Source organism: Canis lupus, chromosome 9, assembly GCF_003254725.2.
Source record: "Canis lupus dingo isolate Sandy chromosome 9, ASM325472v2, whole genome shotgun sequence".
In the NCBI taxonomy this organism is placed as follows: domain Eukaryota; kingdom Metazoa; phylum Chordata; class Mammalia; order Carnivora; family Canidae; genus Canis; species Canis lupus.
Window position 1 is genome coordinate 32,520,588 of NC_064251.1, and position 15,659 is coordinate 32,536,246.

The following is a 15,659-nucleotide window of genomic DNA, read 5'->3' on the forward strand; positions in this document are numbered from 1 at the left end:
GGCATTTGTTCAGCTATACAGGTTAGAGGAGAAGATCCAGAAGTCCAACTGCTTTTTAAACATCCCTCTTATTTTAGCTCCATACTCATCCCCCACTTTCAGCAGTATGTGGTACCCAAGGGGTGAATCGGGTTACTTCTCAGTCTTCTCCACCGCTGGCTTAGGATTCATCTTTCTCAAGTCTGCTAAATCCATCTGTTCATCTGCTTTCCAACTACCAAAGTTCACTTGCTTTTGTTTCCTTTCCCATCTCTTTGTCTTTATAGATTTATGTAGTTTCCTTCTTTTTTTTAAATTCTTTTTACTCTGGTTTGAGTGAGATTTAGGAAGTATGTAATAGAATATGTTCAATATGCTGCCTTTAACCGGAAGTCTCAGCAGCATCATTTTCAAGCACAGTATGACCAGCCAAATTCATGTTCAAGTCAGAAAAAAATGTTTTTGTTTTGTTCTGCCAGGAATAACCATTCCCAGCACTAGCTTGAAGCTGGCATGAAAGTTTGTGTCAGCTTATTCCCAACTGGTCCTATAGGATCATAGGCAGAGCCATACTAGGCCTCAGCCACAGGCTATTGCCCAGCTTTCCACACCAAAAAGCAGTGACACAAACCATATTCTCACCCCAGTGACATCTGTCTGAAGTTTGGTGATGACCCCCAACAACCTCAGCTTCTCTTGATTATACAGAATATGAGAATTGAAATCAGTGATCATTTAGCTCAGCTCCATGGAGTACTATTTTAAAAACTATCTGGGGAAGCCTGCAAGTTTTATCAGTGAAATCTCTAGGTTGTAAATAGAAGGGATAAACAGAAGCAATGAATGATCTGCTCACCAATGTAGCCACCGAACCTTGCACATAGTAGTGTACAGAAAAATATTTGTTTAGCAAACTAATGTCTCCATTTTTCTGGTACTGGCTTTTTATTCTTGAGCAATCCATTTTAACCTCTCAATCTCAGTTTCTTCTTCTGAATAATAACAATCATACCTATGCGTACAACTATTTTTGTAAGCCAACATATACACTGGAAAAAATTGCCCCAGAATGCTAGCAGCAGTTGAACTAAAGTGGCAAGATGATATGGGTGGAGTTTTGTTCTTTTTATCTATTTTCCAGACTTTCTGTAATGTGCCTATATCAACTGTATAATGAAAAAAAAATTAATGGAATATGTAGACAAACGAGAAGAGCTTTGCCAGCACTGAGAAATGTGTGAATATTAAAGGCAATGGGAGGAGGGCAAAGATTTTATTCCATTTCTTTTTATCCTACATTATAATAAATCACTCATCTGGAAAATATAAACAAAATGCCTAAGTAGTTTCCCTTGGAGTTATAAATGTTACTAATCTCCAACATTTTTGAGGAACTGATCATTAATTGAAGTAACCACTGGCAACTCAAGAGATGAACTTTTTGTAGTAATGAATGAGCTGAAATCCTACATGAACTGAGGATAAGTGACACCAATGGCATGGGGAAGAGGAAGGCAGGAAGGTGGGAAGAAGGTACTAGGAGTGTTATACTGCCAATGGAATTTACACTGTATTTTTTTTTCTGTGTTTCAGAAACTTCAAAATTACAAACCACAGGCCGCAAGCAGTCAGTCTCAAGGAGCCTGAAACACCTATTCCATTCCTCAAATAAGTTTGTGAAGACTTTAAAACGGTGGGTCCTATGAAGCTTTTCCAGTAGGTCTTCATTTCTCAGGAATCAGCTGGTTTGGATTCTTAGTAGAAAGTTGGTGACTGGGTGATGATGGGCACTGAGGGGGGCACTTGACGGGATGAGCACTGGGTGTTATGCTATATGTTGGCAAATTGAACTCCAATAAAAAAAAAATACCAAAAAAAAAAAAAAAAGAAAGTTGGTACAAATTTTTCCTTTTTGTTATTAAAAGAGTAGAAATTCACTTTTCTCTGAGAATTTGGGCAAGATAATAATTTCACTGAGTTCTAGCCTGTGAACATGTGGCTCATAGGTATATTTTAAATGATCTTTTATCATCACCAAAAATATATTTTTCCATGATTCAAGCTTGGCAGAGGTGACACATGGAGACAATTTTTTATTTTACTTTTGTTTTTTAGGGGACTCTACATAGCCGTTATATTTTATTACAAAGACAATATGTTAGTCACCAACGAAGATCAAATACCGATTGTTGAAATTGATGACTCTCACACCAGTTCCATTACACAAGATTTTCTGTGGTTCACAAAGGTATACTACTCGGTTCTGATTTCATTTTCCCCCAGTTTGCACCAATGTTTCTTTGCATAAATCTCAGAAACCTTTGTTGAGGAGTCTTCAGTGATCAAAGTATTGGGGTGGGAGTAAATTATCTCAAAGGTCTTCTTTCAGCCCTGATATGCCCTGTGCCATAAAAAAAATGCCAAAGTAGCATCTACACTACATTTTCAAAGCAAAGAAGCTTGCGCCCTGTCAGATTGTGTCTCCACTATTCTGAGTTATGGGATCATTTGGCAAAGACTAAAATGTGGATCTGACTATTTCATTAACATTCAGATCTTTTTCCAATTGGATAGAGATCAAAAAGTTGTTTTGCATGTATCTGAAAATGGACTGGAGAACAAACATCAGGGGTCAGGTTTCCTTTTCCCTGCTTTTTGCTTTGATGCCACAACCTAAATCATGTACTGGCTTGGATGATGATATGACCTCGTGACTTTTTTTGCAGCTGTCTTGTATGTGGGAAGATATAAGGTGGTTAAGACAAAGCGTACCTATTTCCATGTCCTCATCCACAGTGCTGCAAACTCGGCAGAAGATGCTCACAGCAACAGCCCAGCTACAGGTGAGGGGCCAGGCTTCAATCCAGATTCCCACAGAAATCTTAAAAAGCTTGGTCAGCTTGGTTACCAAGTCCACCTGGAAAGGAAAAGGATGGTCTTCCTTCTCTTTCAGATCCCTAAGAATATAAAGGCTTCTTAGGCAGTCTGAGCTGCACATCTGTTCACGTAGGGAAACTGTGCCTTTGGCAATTTCCTGGACAAGGAGCAAGGGTCTCTCTTCAAGAGTCTAGGAGTGACCCCCTAAACAAGAGGTGAGACTTGAGTTCTGGATTTGATATTAATCAGTCAACTCATTTCTCATTTCTGGGCCTCAGTTTCATCACTTGTAAAATAAGAGGAGTTTGACTCAATCACAGGACAAACCCTTGCTGCTCTGGTATCCTGTGCATCTATGAGCACATAGAGATGGAAAGAGAGACCAGCAGATATTTTGAATAATTTCTTCACTTGATCTTTTGTTAAAGCACAGGAATTCGCATATATTTTTGCTTACTTTATGGAAAAAAAGAAAAGGAAAAGAAAAGAAGACAAATGGCAAAAAAAAAAAAAAAGACAAGCTAGCTCTTAGAAGCTTACCTTTAATCCCAAATTTATTCATCCTTCCTTCTATATTATTAACCTAATCAGATCAGGTTCCCAAGTCCAACAAGAACATTTGTAGGTTACAAAGCCCCTCTCATAAATGACACTGAATTTTAACCAAGTTCTTCTGGGTTTTCCTTTCACTGTTTTCTATTATCTGAATTTGTGGTTCTAGCTATACAGAATTGGAAGTTTTTAAGAGATCACTGAACTTTTATCAGTGATGGGTATTTACCTACAAAGCTGTCAGTTACATAAACCCCAGAAATACACATAACAGGAATCTATGTAAGCTATGTTTGGCCAGGCCATACCAGCCAAGGCATAAAAATAGGATCATAACAAAAAAAAAAAAAAAATTCTGTGGCTCCACCCCCACCAGCAATTACAGGAACTTCATTTCTTGACCCACACAATAATAACAATTCAACCACCTGAAATAGTAACAATTATTGTGCTGCTATTATAATTCTGAAAGGCAACTCTTACTCCTTCTGTGCTACACTTCATTGCATAAACAGGTTACTGCCTGTGTGCTGAGCTGCCTCAGAGATTTTAGCAAACAGTGGGCTCTATTTCAACTCACTCTTGGCTACAAAATTTTCTTCAACTCAAGGAAAAGTTCTTGGAGCTGGGCCATGATGACTGTACTGAATTCAAAGTGTCCCTTCCTTTCATCACTAATCAGCCTTAGGTGGAAAAAGCCACTGCACCTCAAACTGCTCTTTCCCTAGGATAAAGCCACCTCATTCTCAGGAGGCTCTTTGGTACCTTAGATAAGTTCTTTCTCAAGAGACTCAGGCACCTTAGCGGATTCTTCATTAACCCACCATAGAGCCCAGACATGCTTGGATCACACTGAACAAGCTTAGAATTTCAAATGGGCCTCTTTATTTCTAGAACACATCCATTTCATATCAGTAACATGAGAAGGGTCTGGCTGTCATAGCCAGTGAAGCTAGATGCTGAGGTGGTAGAGAGAAGTCATGATGGTCAGTATCCCCCTACTCAACTACTCCCATTGCAATAGTTCTTGGATTTCCCTGGCCCCCAATGTATTGACCCCACCACTTTTCATAATTTATCAACCCCCTTCTGATGCCATTTCCTTCTTTGTCCAGCTTAGATTCCTTGGCCCATTCTAATCACTCCCTTGAAAATATTCTAAATGTCTGGCTGCTGTCTCCCCCCATATTATTAAAGAAAAATTCCAAGCCTGGATGAATCCAACATGTCTACACTGGATTATTTGCACACTACTGCATAAAAGTCACCAAAAAAGGAGGCTGGTTTTGTTGTTGTTGTTGTTGTTGTTGTTAAATTTATGGCTATAATTCTCACATATGTTACCTAGTGATCACATTCCATCTCTCTACTAACTTCACTTTCCCAAACTATAAGGCAACTATTTAAAACTTTCTCTTACACCTCTATCCCTTCCCCACACTCTCCATCCCCATATCAGGTGATGACTTCACTGTATAATTCATTAAGAAAATAAATTGGAATTCTTTTCCCATTACCAACTTACAAAGCCTCCTGGCATTGATCTTTCTCTTTCATTGCTCTTATTACAATAGTATTCGTTGGATAAATCAATCTATTTGTCCAACCCCTGCACCCTAAAGATCACACTTGGGGGTACTCTTATTAAAAAAAAAAAAGGATCACAGAAATGTACCCTCATGCCATAGTCACCACCTGAATAGTTCACCAGCCCTGCATGGTGACCAGCACCTCACAGTGCTCAGTAAATAGTTACCCTTTACAGTGCCCATCAAAGGCCAGAGCACTGCTATGCATTCCCTTCCCTACTTCACATTTCTGTTCACCTGCTTAAATAACAGGAGTCAAAAAAAAAAAAAATAACAGGAGTCATTGTCAAATTTATTTATTTATTTATTTATTTATTTATTTATTTATTTATTTATTTATATCCTATTGCCCAAACTATTTGCTGATCTTTAGGATGAAAATGTCTGAAAATTGTGAACCCACCTTTGATGTTTAGGTAGTGAGAGGGAAATAAATGACAAGGCACAGAAACACACCTCACAAGAGGAAGAAAACTGAATTTGGGAAAATTGCTACTTAATATTTCAGGTCTCTTTGCTAAACTAACATTTTTTACAATGTTATGAGGAAAATAAAAGTGCATTCTTAAATAGCTTGATTAGCATCAGCCATACATAAATCCTGTGGACCTACCTCTGGTATATTTCACTGTACTGTCCTCTCCTTTCCAGTATCACTACCACTGCCTGATTACCCCAATTACATCAAAAGCCTCCAAAGTCATGCTCCTGCTTCCAGTATTCTATATATTGTGTATATACACACACACACACACACACACACACACACACACACTCTAATCCATTCTCCACACTTCTGCCAGAGTAGCCAAAAAAGATTCTGACCACATCATGCCCTGACTCATGCTCTTTCAAGAGCGGCTCTTTATCCCCACCATCACCATCTTTCTCCTCCTCCTGTTTCCACAGCACACTGACTTGCCTTCATTACAGTGCATACCAACCACTGAGCACCAGGTGCCTTATATTCCAATTTCTGCTCTGTAGTGAAGTCCTTTAATACATAATAATAAGTAATAATTACAAAACAACTTTTATTTCACAGAATACATTCCAGGCACTGTGATAAGTGCTTTACAAACTATATCTCACTTAATCTCCACCCACTACACCCTAATGAGAAATTTTTTTTAAAGATTTTATTTATTTATTCATGAGAGACACAGAGAACAAAAGAGAGAGAGAGAGAGAGGCAGAGATACAGGCAGAGACGCAGGCAGAGGGAGAAGCAGGCTCTATGCAGGGAGCCCGATGCAGGACTCCCATCTCGGGGCTCCAGGATCACGCCCTGGGCTGAAGGCAGGCACTAAACTGCTGAGGCACCCAGGGATCCCCAGGAAGTAGTATTATTGATAATCATTTAACAAATGGTAAAACTGAGGACTAGAAAGGTTATATAATTTGCCCAAGGTCATATTAATAGGAAGTAGCACAATCTGGATACAAATCAAGATCTATATAACTCTAAAGCCTACATTCTTTCCAATACTTTTATCATCTTATTATGTGTTCATTTACAAAAAGCATACAAAAAATTTAAATAGAAGAAATTATCCACATAGTTTGAAAAGTCAAAATAGTCTATCCTGAATCATTTGAAGCTGATTTACGAGAAGTGGACTTAGATTTATTTGAAAGAAAGTAAAGTATGAATTAATTAATTGATTAATATGACCTAAGGAGGAAGAAAAACAATTATCTGCCATCATTTGGATTAAAAATAATAAGATGAGAAAACCTGTACCCCACACTGTTTTTTCCACCCTTAGGAAAATGACAGAGTCCCCAACGGGCAGAAGTGTACACTGCTTTCACATTGAGGGTTATCTGAAATACTTATCCTCAAAATAAGTAATTATCTCACACTGAGGATTGGTTACATTAAACTTTCTTTCTCCATTACCTTCAGAAATTAGTGCTAGTGAGTAAAATCCAGGTAACAACTTATGAATACCATGTCTTTTTCATTTTTCAGAAGAGGGATAAAGGTTTCCCCATAATTTAACTGTCCTTTTCTAGGCCTTAATATCTCTACTCTGGATTTCCTTCAACTTCCCATGTCCCCCAAGCTGCTTAAATAGTGTGCTTATCTGTCTAAGGCTTATTGATAGTCCTGTGATTTGTTCTGATTACAACTTAGATGCATTCCTGTGAGCCATCAGGTAGCTTTTATTCTTCTTTAACTTGTAGGATCCTCGGGGTTCCCAGATTTCCCAATCTTGATTGCATAGCATGACAGGCATCAAGATGGTTTGGTTTTCCTTTAGGTCCTAAAGAATCTCAAATTTGCCCTCTTGGAACATGGTTGCAGTTTATTTTCACAAGGATATTCTGCTTTGAAATTGGACTCTGTCCAGAGCTAGCTATCCAACCCAATTTGATGTCAATAAAGAATTTCAGGGAGACTTTTAGTGCCTTCTTATTCAAACTATTGGTCAACATATCCAAAGCTGATGGTGAACCACTGATGAAAACTCTGCTTAAATGAAATGACCACCACATTCAATGTCTCCTCATCAGCTTTGGTCCAAAATAAATCATATTTTCCAATGTCCTAATGATAAAATGTTAATTCAGTCAACAAAGACTTATTGAGCTATTAATATGTGCCAGGCACTATGCAAGTAACCCAGAGACACAGAAATAAAACAACCATGAGCTCATGACATGTACATCAATCTGCAGGAAAGCCAGATATAAATTTGTACAGGGAGCAATTCTGGACAAAAGAAGGGATGGTAAATTCTGAGAGAGTTGGGAAAGTCTTCCCAGAAAGGATGAAACCTAGGCGGAGTCTTGAAAAGGAGCAAGTGTAAGCCAAGGTGGGATTCCAATTAGAATATGCAGAAAGGCCATACCCCAGTTATGTGAAGCTTGAGAGTTTACAAAATACTTTCTCAAGCATTGTTTCACTGAATCTCCCAAACACTCTGTAACGTAAGGATTACATAAGGGCTGACCCCTTAATTTTAGATGATGAAACTCAGGGCTAGAAAGGGTAAATGATTTTTCAGAAGTCTAAGAGTTAATGAACAGCAGCCCGTCCTGAAACTCAACACCAGTATAACTAAAGGCTCAGCATCAGTGGTGTGCTGGCGCCAACTTGTACTGACTCAGGAGAGCCAACTATTAAATACTCAGGAATTTTGAAAGCCTGTTGTCAAACTCTTGGTACCTTGGTAGCTTTAAATCAGCCAGCATAAGTGGGAGCATTTACACCACAGAAATTGGCCTATGTTCTAAAGCAGGTCTTCTTTTCTTTGATAGCCAGTTTACTTATCAGTATTTATCAGTATTACTTGGCAGCAAACTGCCTTTAGTTAAAACTGTCTTACTACAGAGGGCTGGATGAAAAGCTTTACTCAATTAACTTCTCTATGGTTTAGAAGTCAATTATTGAAAAGGAATAATCTGACTGAATAATTAAATTATTTTTAAAAATAATGATCCCACCAAATGTTTATATGTCAATAATTATTTATGAAATAAATTTCTTACTTATGTGTCCAGTGCTAATGAGGAAAAATAAAAGATATAAGACACAGTCTCTACCACGAAGGAACATTCCAGTGTTTTCATAGCTGCAGATATGACCAGCTGGTGCATTCATTTTTAGGTCATCCATGTCACTTTTCCAAGTTCCAGTTCTACTTTCGCTCTCCTGCTAACAGGTCATCAACATTTACCTGAGCTCACAAATGGCAACTGAGATGATTTATGTGATTTTTGAAAAATCACAGATATTCAAAGTAAAAGGGTATTTTATCCTATTCGTCCAGTGTTCTAGGTTAGAAATCTTCAAACCCTGCATATTTTTAAAACTCTATTTTAGAACATCTGCCTGACCCCCTCCACATTTGATGTGGTGTCTTTCTCCTCCTATCTTACTAAAAGTATTGTCTGCCTCAATTGACCTAGCTCACAAACAATTTTAATGTAATTTTAAATAAATAGAACCCCCTGAAATGCAGATAAGTCAAACCAGGCCAATCTCCCAATTAAAGTATCTTGAAAGGAATGTGCTCATTTAGGGACCTGTACAATGTGCTACATTGTCAATTCACTTCTTCATTTTAAACAACCCCAGTTCATACCAGCTTACTGTAGATCTCTTGAAAACTCCACAAGTGGCATACTTGAAATATCAGGCATTTTTCTTTAAAACATCTGGGATTCTCTTCAAGTGCTGGTAACTGAGGTCTATGTACTGGTGTGTCTATGTGGGTAAGAGATATTTACAGATATTGAATTTGCTTAAAAAAACATAATTTTGTGCCTCTTGCTATAATCTTTGCAGGCTTATGGTGAAGAGATTTTCTTTGAGCCTCTGTTAAGTACATTTCTGCGGTGCCACATATTCTAGGTTTAAGTTTGCTTGAAAAAAAACTTTTCAGAAATATCAGTTAATTATGCAGTGTCTTTTGTTGCAATTATGTTACTTTGTACAATATCATCCCAGCTACCAGAAATCTATTTGTTTCTAGAATTTACTTGGAACACACAACTTGGGAAGAGTTTACTATGAACCCATTAAAGACCGGCATGGAAACATCCTCATAGTCACCATCAGAGAAGTGGAGATGCTCTATTCATTTTTTAATGGCAAATGGATGCAGATCTCAAAGCTACAAAGCCAGAGGAAGTCTTTGTCAACACCTGAGGAGCCAACAGCCTTAGACATTTTACTGATAACCATCCAGGTATGTAGTCTTTTCAGTTTTCTAATACTGTATATTTAAAGTTTCAAACACACTTATTGAGGCTCTAGTGAAATATACCAAGAGCCATTTACAAATGTAGTGATGGAGTCGAGAGGGCCCAGAGGTATTTCATTGCTTGTATTCCACACATAGGAAAGATTCAGAAGCTTATTTTTTATTTATCACTCTCCAGATCTGGAATTCATCAAGCAGTACAAGTACAAGTGGTGAGCATTCTGAAAATACCCCTGGCCAATGAACCAATGAGAAACATTGAGACAAATGTTTGAGTAGGGGTCTACAGGTAATATAATCAAAACATTAAACCAATATCTGAAGGAACTATAATAATAATAATACATTTCTGGACTCTGTATGTGTGTATGTATGTGTATAAAACATTCTGAATAAAAACACTCTTTAACACATATTTACTCATTTGTTCCTTATAATGCTCCCCTGGGTCAGACAGGCATGATGAAGTGCATTTTAGGAAATGAAATGACTGAGATTCAGAGATTGTATGACATATGGCCACAGAAAGAGGCAGAGTTAGTGAAGCTAATGAAGCTCCAGCACATTCAGCTCTTCACTTGCACAAGCCCCTTCCAATGCCCTGGCAGAGACCTTTACAATTTTGTATTCTTCTCCTTAAAGAAGGCTCCCAAAATTGTATTCACTTCAGTTCCTGCAAAACTTGCATTTGTCCCGGGGCACACACCTAGACAATGACAGAGCTGAAACCTAAATTCAGTTCTTCTGACTGGAATCATGCTTCTTTCTGCCATGTCACATCACATTTCCAGGCAGGAGTTAGGATTTCAGTCATGAGGGATTGAAATGAAATAAATGATGGAAGACTCATATGAGAACAGAACAGCGACCAAAATTCAAAATTTAGCCAGCTTAGATCAAGATTCAGGCAGGCTGGCATAACCAGGATACAAAGTATATCTTCTGTTCCTGAGTCCAGCACTTTCTCCACACAACACCCCTCACATGTTCTTATGGGAATTCTTTTTCTTTCTTTCATTCTTTTTCTTTCACACGGTTTCTTTTTCTTTCTTTCATTCTTTTTTTATTTTATTTTTATTTTTTTAAAGATTTTATTTATTTATTCATGAGACACAGAGAGAGAGAGAGAGAGAGAGAGAGAGAGAATGGCAGAGACACAGGCAGAGGGAGAAGCAGGCTCCATGCAGGGAGCCTGACGTGGGACTCGATCCCAGATCTCCAGGACCACGCCCTGGGCTGAAGGCGGCACTAAACCTCTGAGCCACCTGGGCTGCCTTCATTATTTTTTTAAACCCAGTCATGGGGATGAGTTCTATAGTACTCTCCAGTTAGATGGTAAAGCTGGCAGAAACACCTACCTTGATGGAGCCCTGTGCAACCAATGGAATATATGTACAAGACAGCCAGTCCAGAGTAATGGGAAAGAAAGGGCTCTGTCCCATATAAATAAGTCAAACCCGAGCCTTGGTGCCTGTGGCCTTTCATGATCACCCTAAAAAGCTAAGCCACCAGCCCACTGTCTTATTTTCATTCCCCACTGAGGAGTTATTGATATAATAGTCTCACCTTTCCAACCTTTGCACTAGCCCAAACCAGAATAGAGTCCAGTGTTGCAAAGGTAAGCTAATTGGTCAAAGCCAATACCTCTGGCTTTGATTTTATGGAATCTGGGTTCATATGAAATTGATAGGGGGTGCGTGTGTAGGAGGTGGGGGCAGGGAACACAGACACATTCGTGGCTCCCCTCTTCACCCTTTATAAGCAAGTGCTAAAAGAAACATTTAAAAAATCATAATAAATTGAGCTTTTACAGGGTGACTAATACACTAATCCCCTATAGGGATAAACTGGGGTCTGGGCTACCTTTGCTCCTAGAAACACAGCACAGGCCCCAGCATGATATAATACCTGGTTTCTCCTAGACTTATTACATTAAAAATGTGTTACAGGTGCAGAAAAATTCCAATCTGGCGAAAGGTTGTTAGAGAAGGGGACCAAAAATAGAGGCAAGATCAGGTTTCCACACAGATTCAAGTGGAAAATTTACCCCCTCTGACTGGCATATTTCTGCTTGATGTCATTCCCACCAACCCCCACTCTCCTTCTTCTCCTCCTATTTCTTCTCTCTCCCCTCCTTCCTACAGGTCTTATACTGGAGAGGAAATGGGGGATAAAACTACTGGGGCTGGTATCCAATCACTCCTGGACTTTAATTATGTCAGGAGTTGGCCCCACCAACTCAACATGGAAGTTGTCACAAGTCTTGGTCTTTGCCCAAAGCAGGCTGGGTAACTTCCCACAATTCTAGGCCACAAACCACTCTCGTCTCTCATGGTCAGTAAAGTGATGACCATCGGGCCTTCAGACTGGAAGCTTAGACTTCTTCCTGCCATATCGCAACACATACTGAGGCACCACTTTGGAATCCGACTGACTGGATATGATTCCTGACTCCACCTTGTCTAGTTATGAGAGTTGGGCAATTTACTTAATTTCTGATCCCTCATATTTCCTCTTCTGCAAGAAACTCTACTTCATAGGGTTCTAACAATACATAAAGCATTGTAAGAGTAGCATAAAGTGAGCACTCAATAAGTATTAGTGATTATTATTTCTCTACTCAGAAAAATCCAAATAATGCTTGGTCATCCTCAGAGCATACCTAGGCCATCTCCTCTCATCCCTACCTTCCCAAAGACCCTGGAATTGCCTTAATCATCCCTTGGGGTATTGCACCACTCCCTCTACCTTTCCATAAGAGCGAAGGAAAAGATGTATAAAATTGTATGGTTTGCAATGGGGTTTTCAAAACAGAAAAGGGCTCTAACAAAATCTGAGCTCCAGGGAAGCTCCATGGTCTAACCCTCTCAAATTCCTGACCCTCTCAAGTCCCAGACCTTCATTACTGCCCTTTCTCATATCTAGAAGAAAGAAATTCTTCCCATACTTGCCTGGGAAGGAGAAGAGAATTATTATGAACAAATTATAGTCCCTCTGAGCAAACTAATTAGCAATGAGAATATTTCCAATAGGGATGCTCCTCTCAGTGCTGAATTACTCAGTGATCTTCAGAGTCACCTTAATAACGGGAAACTTCACAGGTGAACTCTGAAGATTAATCTTTCACATTCATACTCTATTTTCAAGTTTATAACATGCTGTCACATCTATAATATCATCTGATTTTTATGAAAACCCAGTGAGATTGGGTGGGCAATTTTATTATGTCCTGTTCACAGATGAAACTATAGATTTCAGAGAAATAACTCTTCAAGGTCATTATCAGCCAAAAAGCAGTATAAGAGAAACTAGGACCCAAATCTCCTGACTCCTAGCCAAATCCCCCTCCCATTCTGCTAAGCCACTTTACAGCCCTCCCCCTCCTTTTCTCTGAATACTTGGGAAAAAAAAGTGTCATCCTAGAGAGAAGCCCGTGAAACTTGCCTTCTGTCCCCTCCCAGCTCTGTTCTTCTCCTTAGGCATTCCTTGTCACCCAGTGTCCCCTTACACCTGCAATGTCTGGGACCTACTATCTCTTCTGCCCTTTCCTGTTTTTTTTTTTCTAGCATAATCCTGCTCTTTCTACCTTCAAACAGCCCCTAACATGGGGATCAAAAACTACAGGAATCAGGAAGATGAATGAAAATGAGCCCATCTAGCTGGACATGAGAAACAATTGGATTCACACAAAAACTCATTTAGCAATGTTCAAAGCAGAATTATTCAAGTAGCCAAAGAGTGGAAACAACCAAATGTCCAACAACTAATGAATGGATAAACAAAAATGGTATATCCATATAATGGAATATTATTCAGCCATAAAAATTAGTGAAGTACTGATCCATGCTTCAAAGTAGATGAACCTTTAGAACATTATGCTAAATGAAAGAAGCCAGGCACAAAATGCCACAAATTATACAATTCCATTTATACAAAATATCCAGACTATGCAAATCCACGGAGATGAGTAGTTCCAGGGGCAGAGGGAGGAGGGACTGGGGCATGACAGCTAATAAATACAAGGTTTCTTTGCAGAGTGATGAAGATGATCTGGAATTAGGTAGTGCTGATAGTCACACAAGCTTATGAACACAGGGGAAAAAAACCCACAGAATTTCACACTTTAAAAGGGTGAATATTATAGTATGTGAATTATATCTCAATTTAAAAAAAAAAAAAGAAAAGAAATAAGCAGAAGCAACAGAGACTAGAGTAATCCAGAGGGCCCTTGTCTCATCTAAAGAACAGCCCATTCAGCCTCATCTAACTGCAGTGGAAGAAAGTGGTCCTAATGTTGAAATGTTCCCCAATTTAATTTAAAGAGAAGTTGGAAATCTAGAGTTTTAAATTAAATCTCTTTATTTTTAAAGGTTAGAAAATAATTTAGAAAACTTAAATTCTTTGTAGTGAATATCATCTTGGGCCCACAAAGACTTTTGCTCTCCCTGGACAATTCAGTTTCCGTCCCCTCTGCAACAAAACAAAAGCCCTGTAGTTACTAGAAAAGCATCTATCATTCCTCTAGCAAGCTCTTAGGGATACCTGATCAATGGAGATTGGTTGGATATACCCTTCCTGGTCACTGCACCAGCATAGCAATTCTCTCCTAGAGGCCCAGCCCGACTCCACTACCTCTGGGCCTCTCACTTCATATTTAATAAACATTTTTTTCAGCACCAACTAGGTGCCAGGAACTCTTCTAGGTGCTATAGGAAAAACAAATGAATAAGTCAAGGTCCCTGCTCTCAAGGAGTTCAGTCAAGGGAGGGAGACAGACTTGTAAACAAATCAAGGTAATACAAGGCAGAATTAAACCAGAGCCTGATAGCAGTACAAACAGTGTACTATGGGAACACAGACAAAGCAGCTATTAATTCTCCCTGGAAATATCAGGGAAGGCGTTGTAGAAGAGGTGACATTTGGCTGAGCCATGAAGGGTAAATTAAGTTCACCAGGTGGAGAAAAAAGAGGGAGAAAGAGAGTGTAGAGAAGGAGGAGGAGAGAGGGAAGGAAGGAGAAAAGAGAAAGGAGAAGAGAAGGAGGGAGGGAGAAGGAGATGGAGAAAGAGAGGGAAAAAGAGAGGAAGGAAGTGAAGGAAGGAAGGAATTAAAGAGAATTAAATTAAATAGAGGGCATGGTAAAGTAACGAGGCATAAGGTGGAAAAGTAGATCTAACCCTCCTTTGGGTCCACAATGGACCTTACATAATCCTTATTACAGAGTTAGAAAAACTTGCTACATGTGTCTCTCACACACACTGAAATTTCAGTTCCATGAAAGGGAGGATCACATCTCATTCATCTTGATGTCATTAATATTTTAGCATGACACTTGATACATAGTAGGTGCCCAGTAAAAGTTAGTAGAATCAATGAATTCAAGACCAACAAAGAACTAAAGAAGAGATTAGGACATGTCTGAAGAAGGAAAAAGCATCCATTTCAGCTGGAGATGAGACACAAAAGGACAATAATGGAAATAAAAGCTAGAAAAACAGATCAGAAGTCCAATCAGGCAATATATAAGCCCACAGACACTGGATTTGGTTTAGGAGGCCTTCCTAGTATACCCTAGATTAGGTGAATGGGACAGTGTCTTTCTCTTCCCATACATTTCTCAGGCTCCAAAAACATTCTAGTGAAGGATAAATGACTATTAAAGGCAGGAAAACACAGGCAGATGCTGAGAGTCTTTAAAAAAAAAAAAAATGAATGAAAGAGTAAATTACTCCATCTAAGAATGGTGTTGGTTTTTACATAACCACAGTGTGTTCCTAACTCTCATTCTATTTGTGGTTAGTTCTAACCCCCACATGTTTTTCTCTTAATCCCATCCTATACTTGTATTCCTGGATTTGGGTCTTTATAAACACATTTTCTTACTAAGTTTCAACTCTAAATATGATAGGTTTATTTTTCTAATGCATAAGATCATACAGAGCTTTATT

The 15,659-nt window shown here is 38.8% G+C and overlaps 1 protein-coding gene and 1 pseudogene across 2 annotated transcripts in view; one reads left to right on the plus strand and one right to left on the minus strand.

The window, feature by feature from the left end:
* ANKFN1 (ankyrin repeat and fibronectin type III domain containing 1) overlaps positions 1-15,659 on the plus strand; it is a 298,750-nt gene that overhangs the window by 237,113 nt on the left and 45,978 nt on the right. For both annotated transcript variants that reach the window (XM_035720842.2, XM_035720841.2), the window contains exons 11-14: positions 1,573-1,672; positions 2,095-2,227; positions 2,706-2,822; positions 9,482-9,697. In XM_035720842.2, coding sequence (XP_035576735.2) covers positions 1,573-1,672; positions 2,095-2,227; positions 2,706-2,822; positions 9,482-9,697 — 566 coding nt within the window. The remainder of the gene's footprint in view (positions 1-1,572; positions 1,673-2,094; positions 2,228-2,705; positions 2,823-9,481; positions 9,698-15,659) is intronic.
* Positions 1-15,659, minus strand: part of LOC125755741 (uncharacterized) — a 65,911-nt pseudogene that overhangs the window by 46,733 nt on the left and 3,519 nt on the right.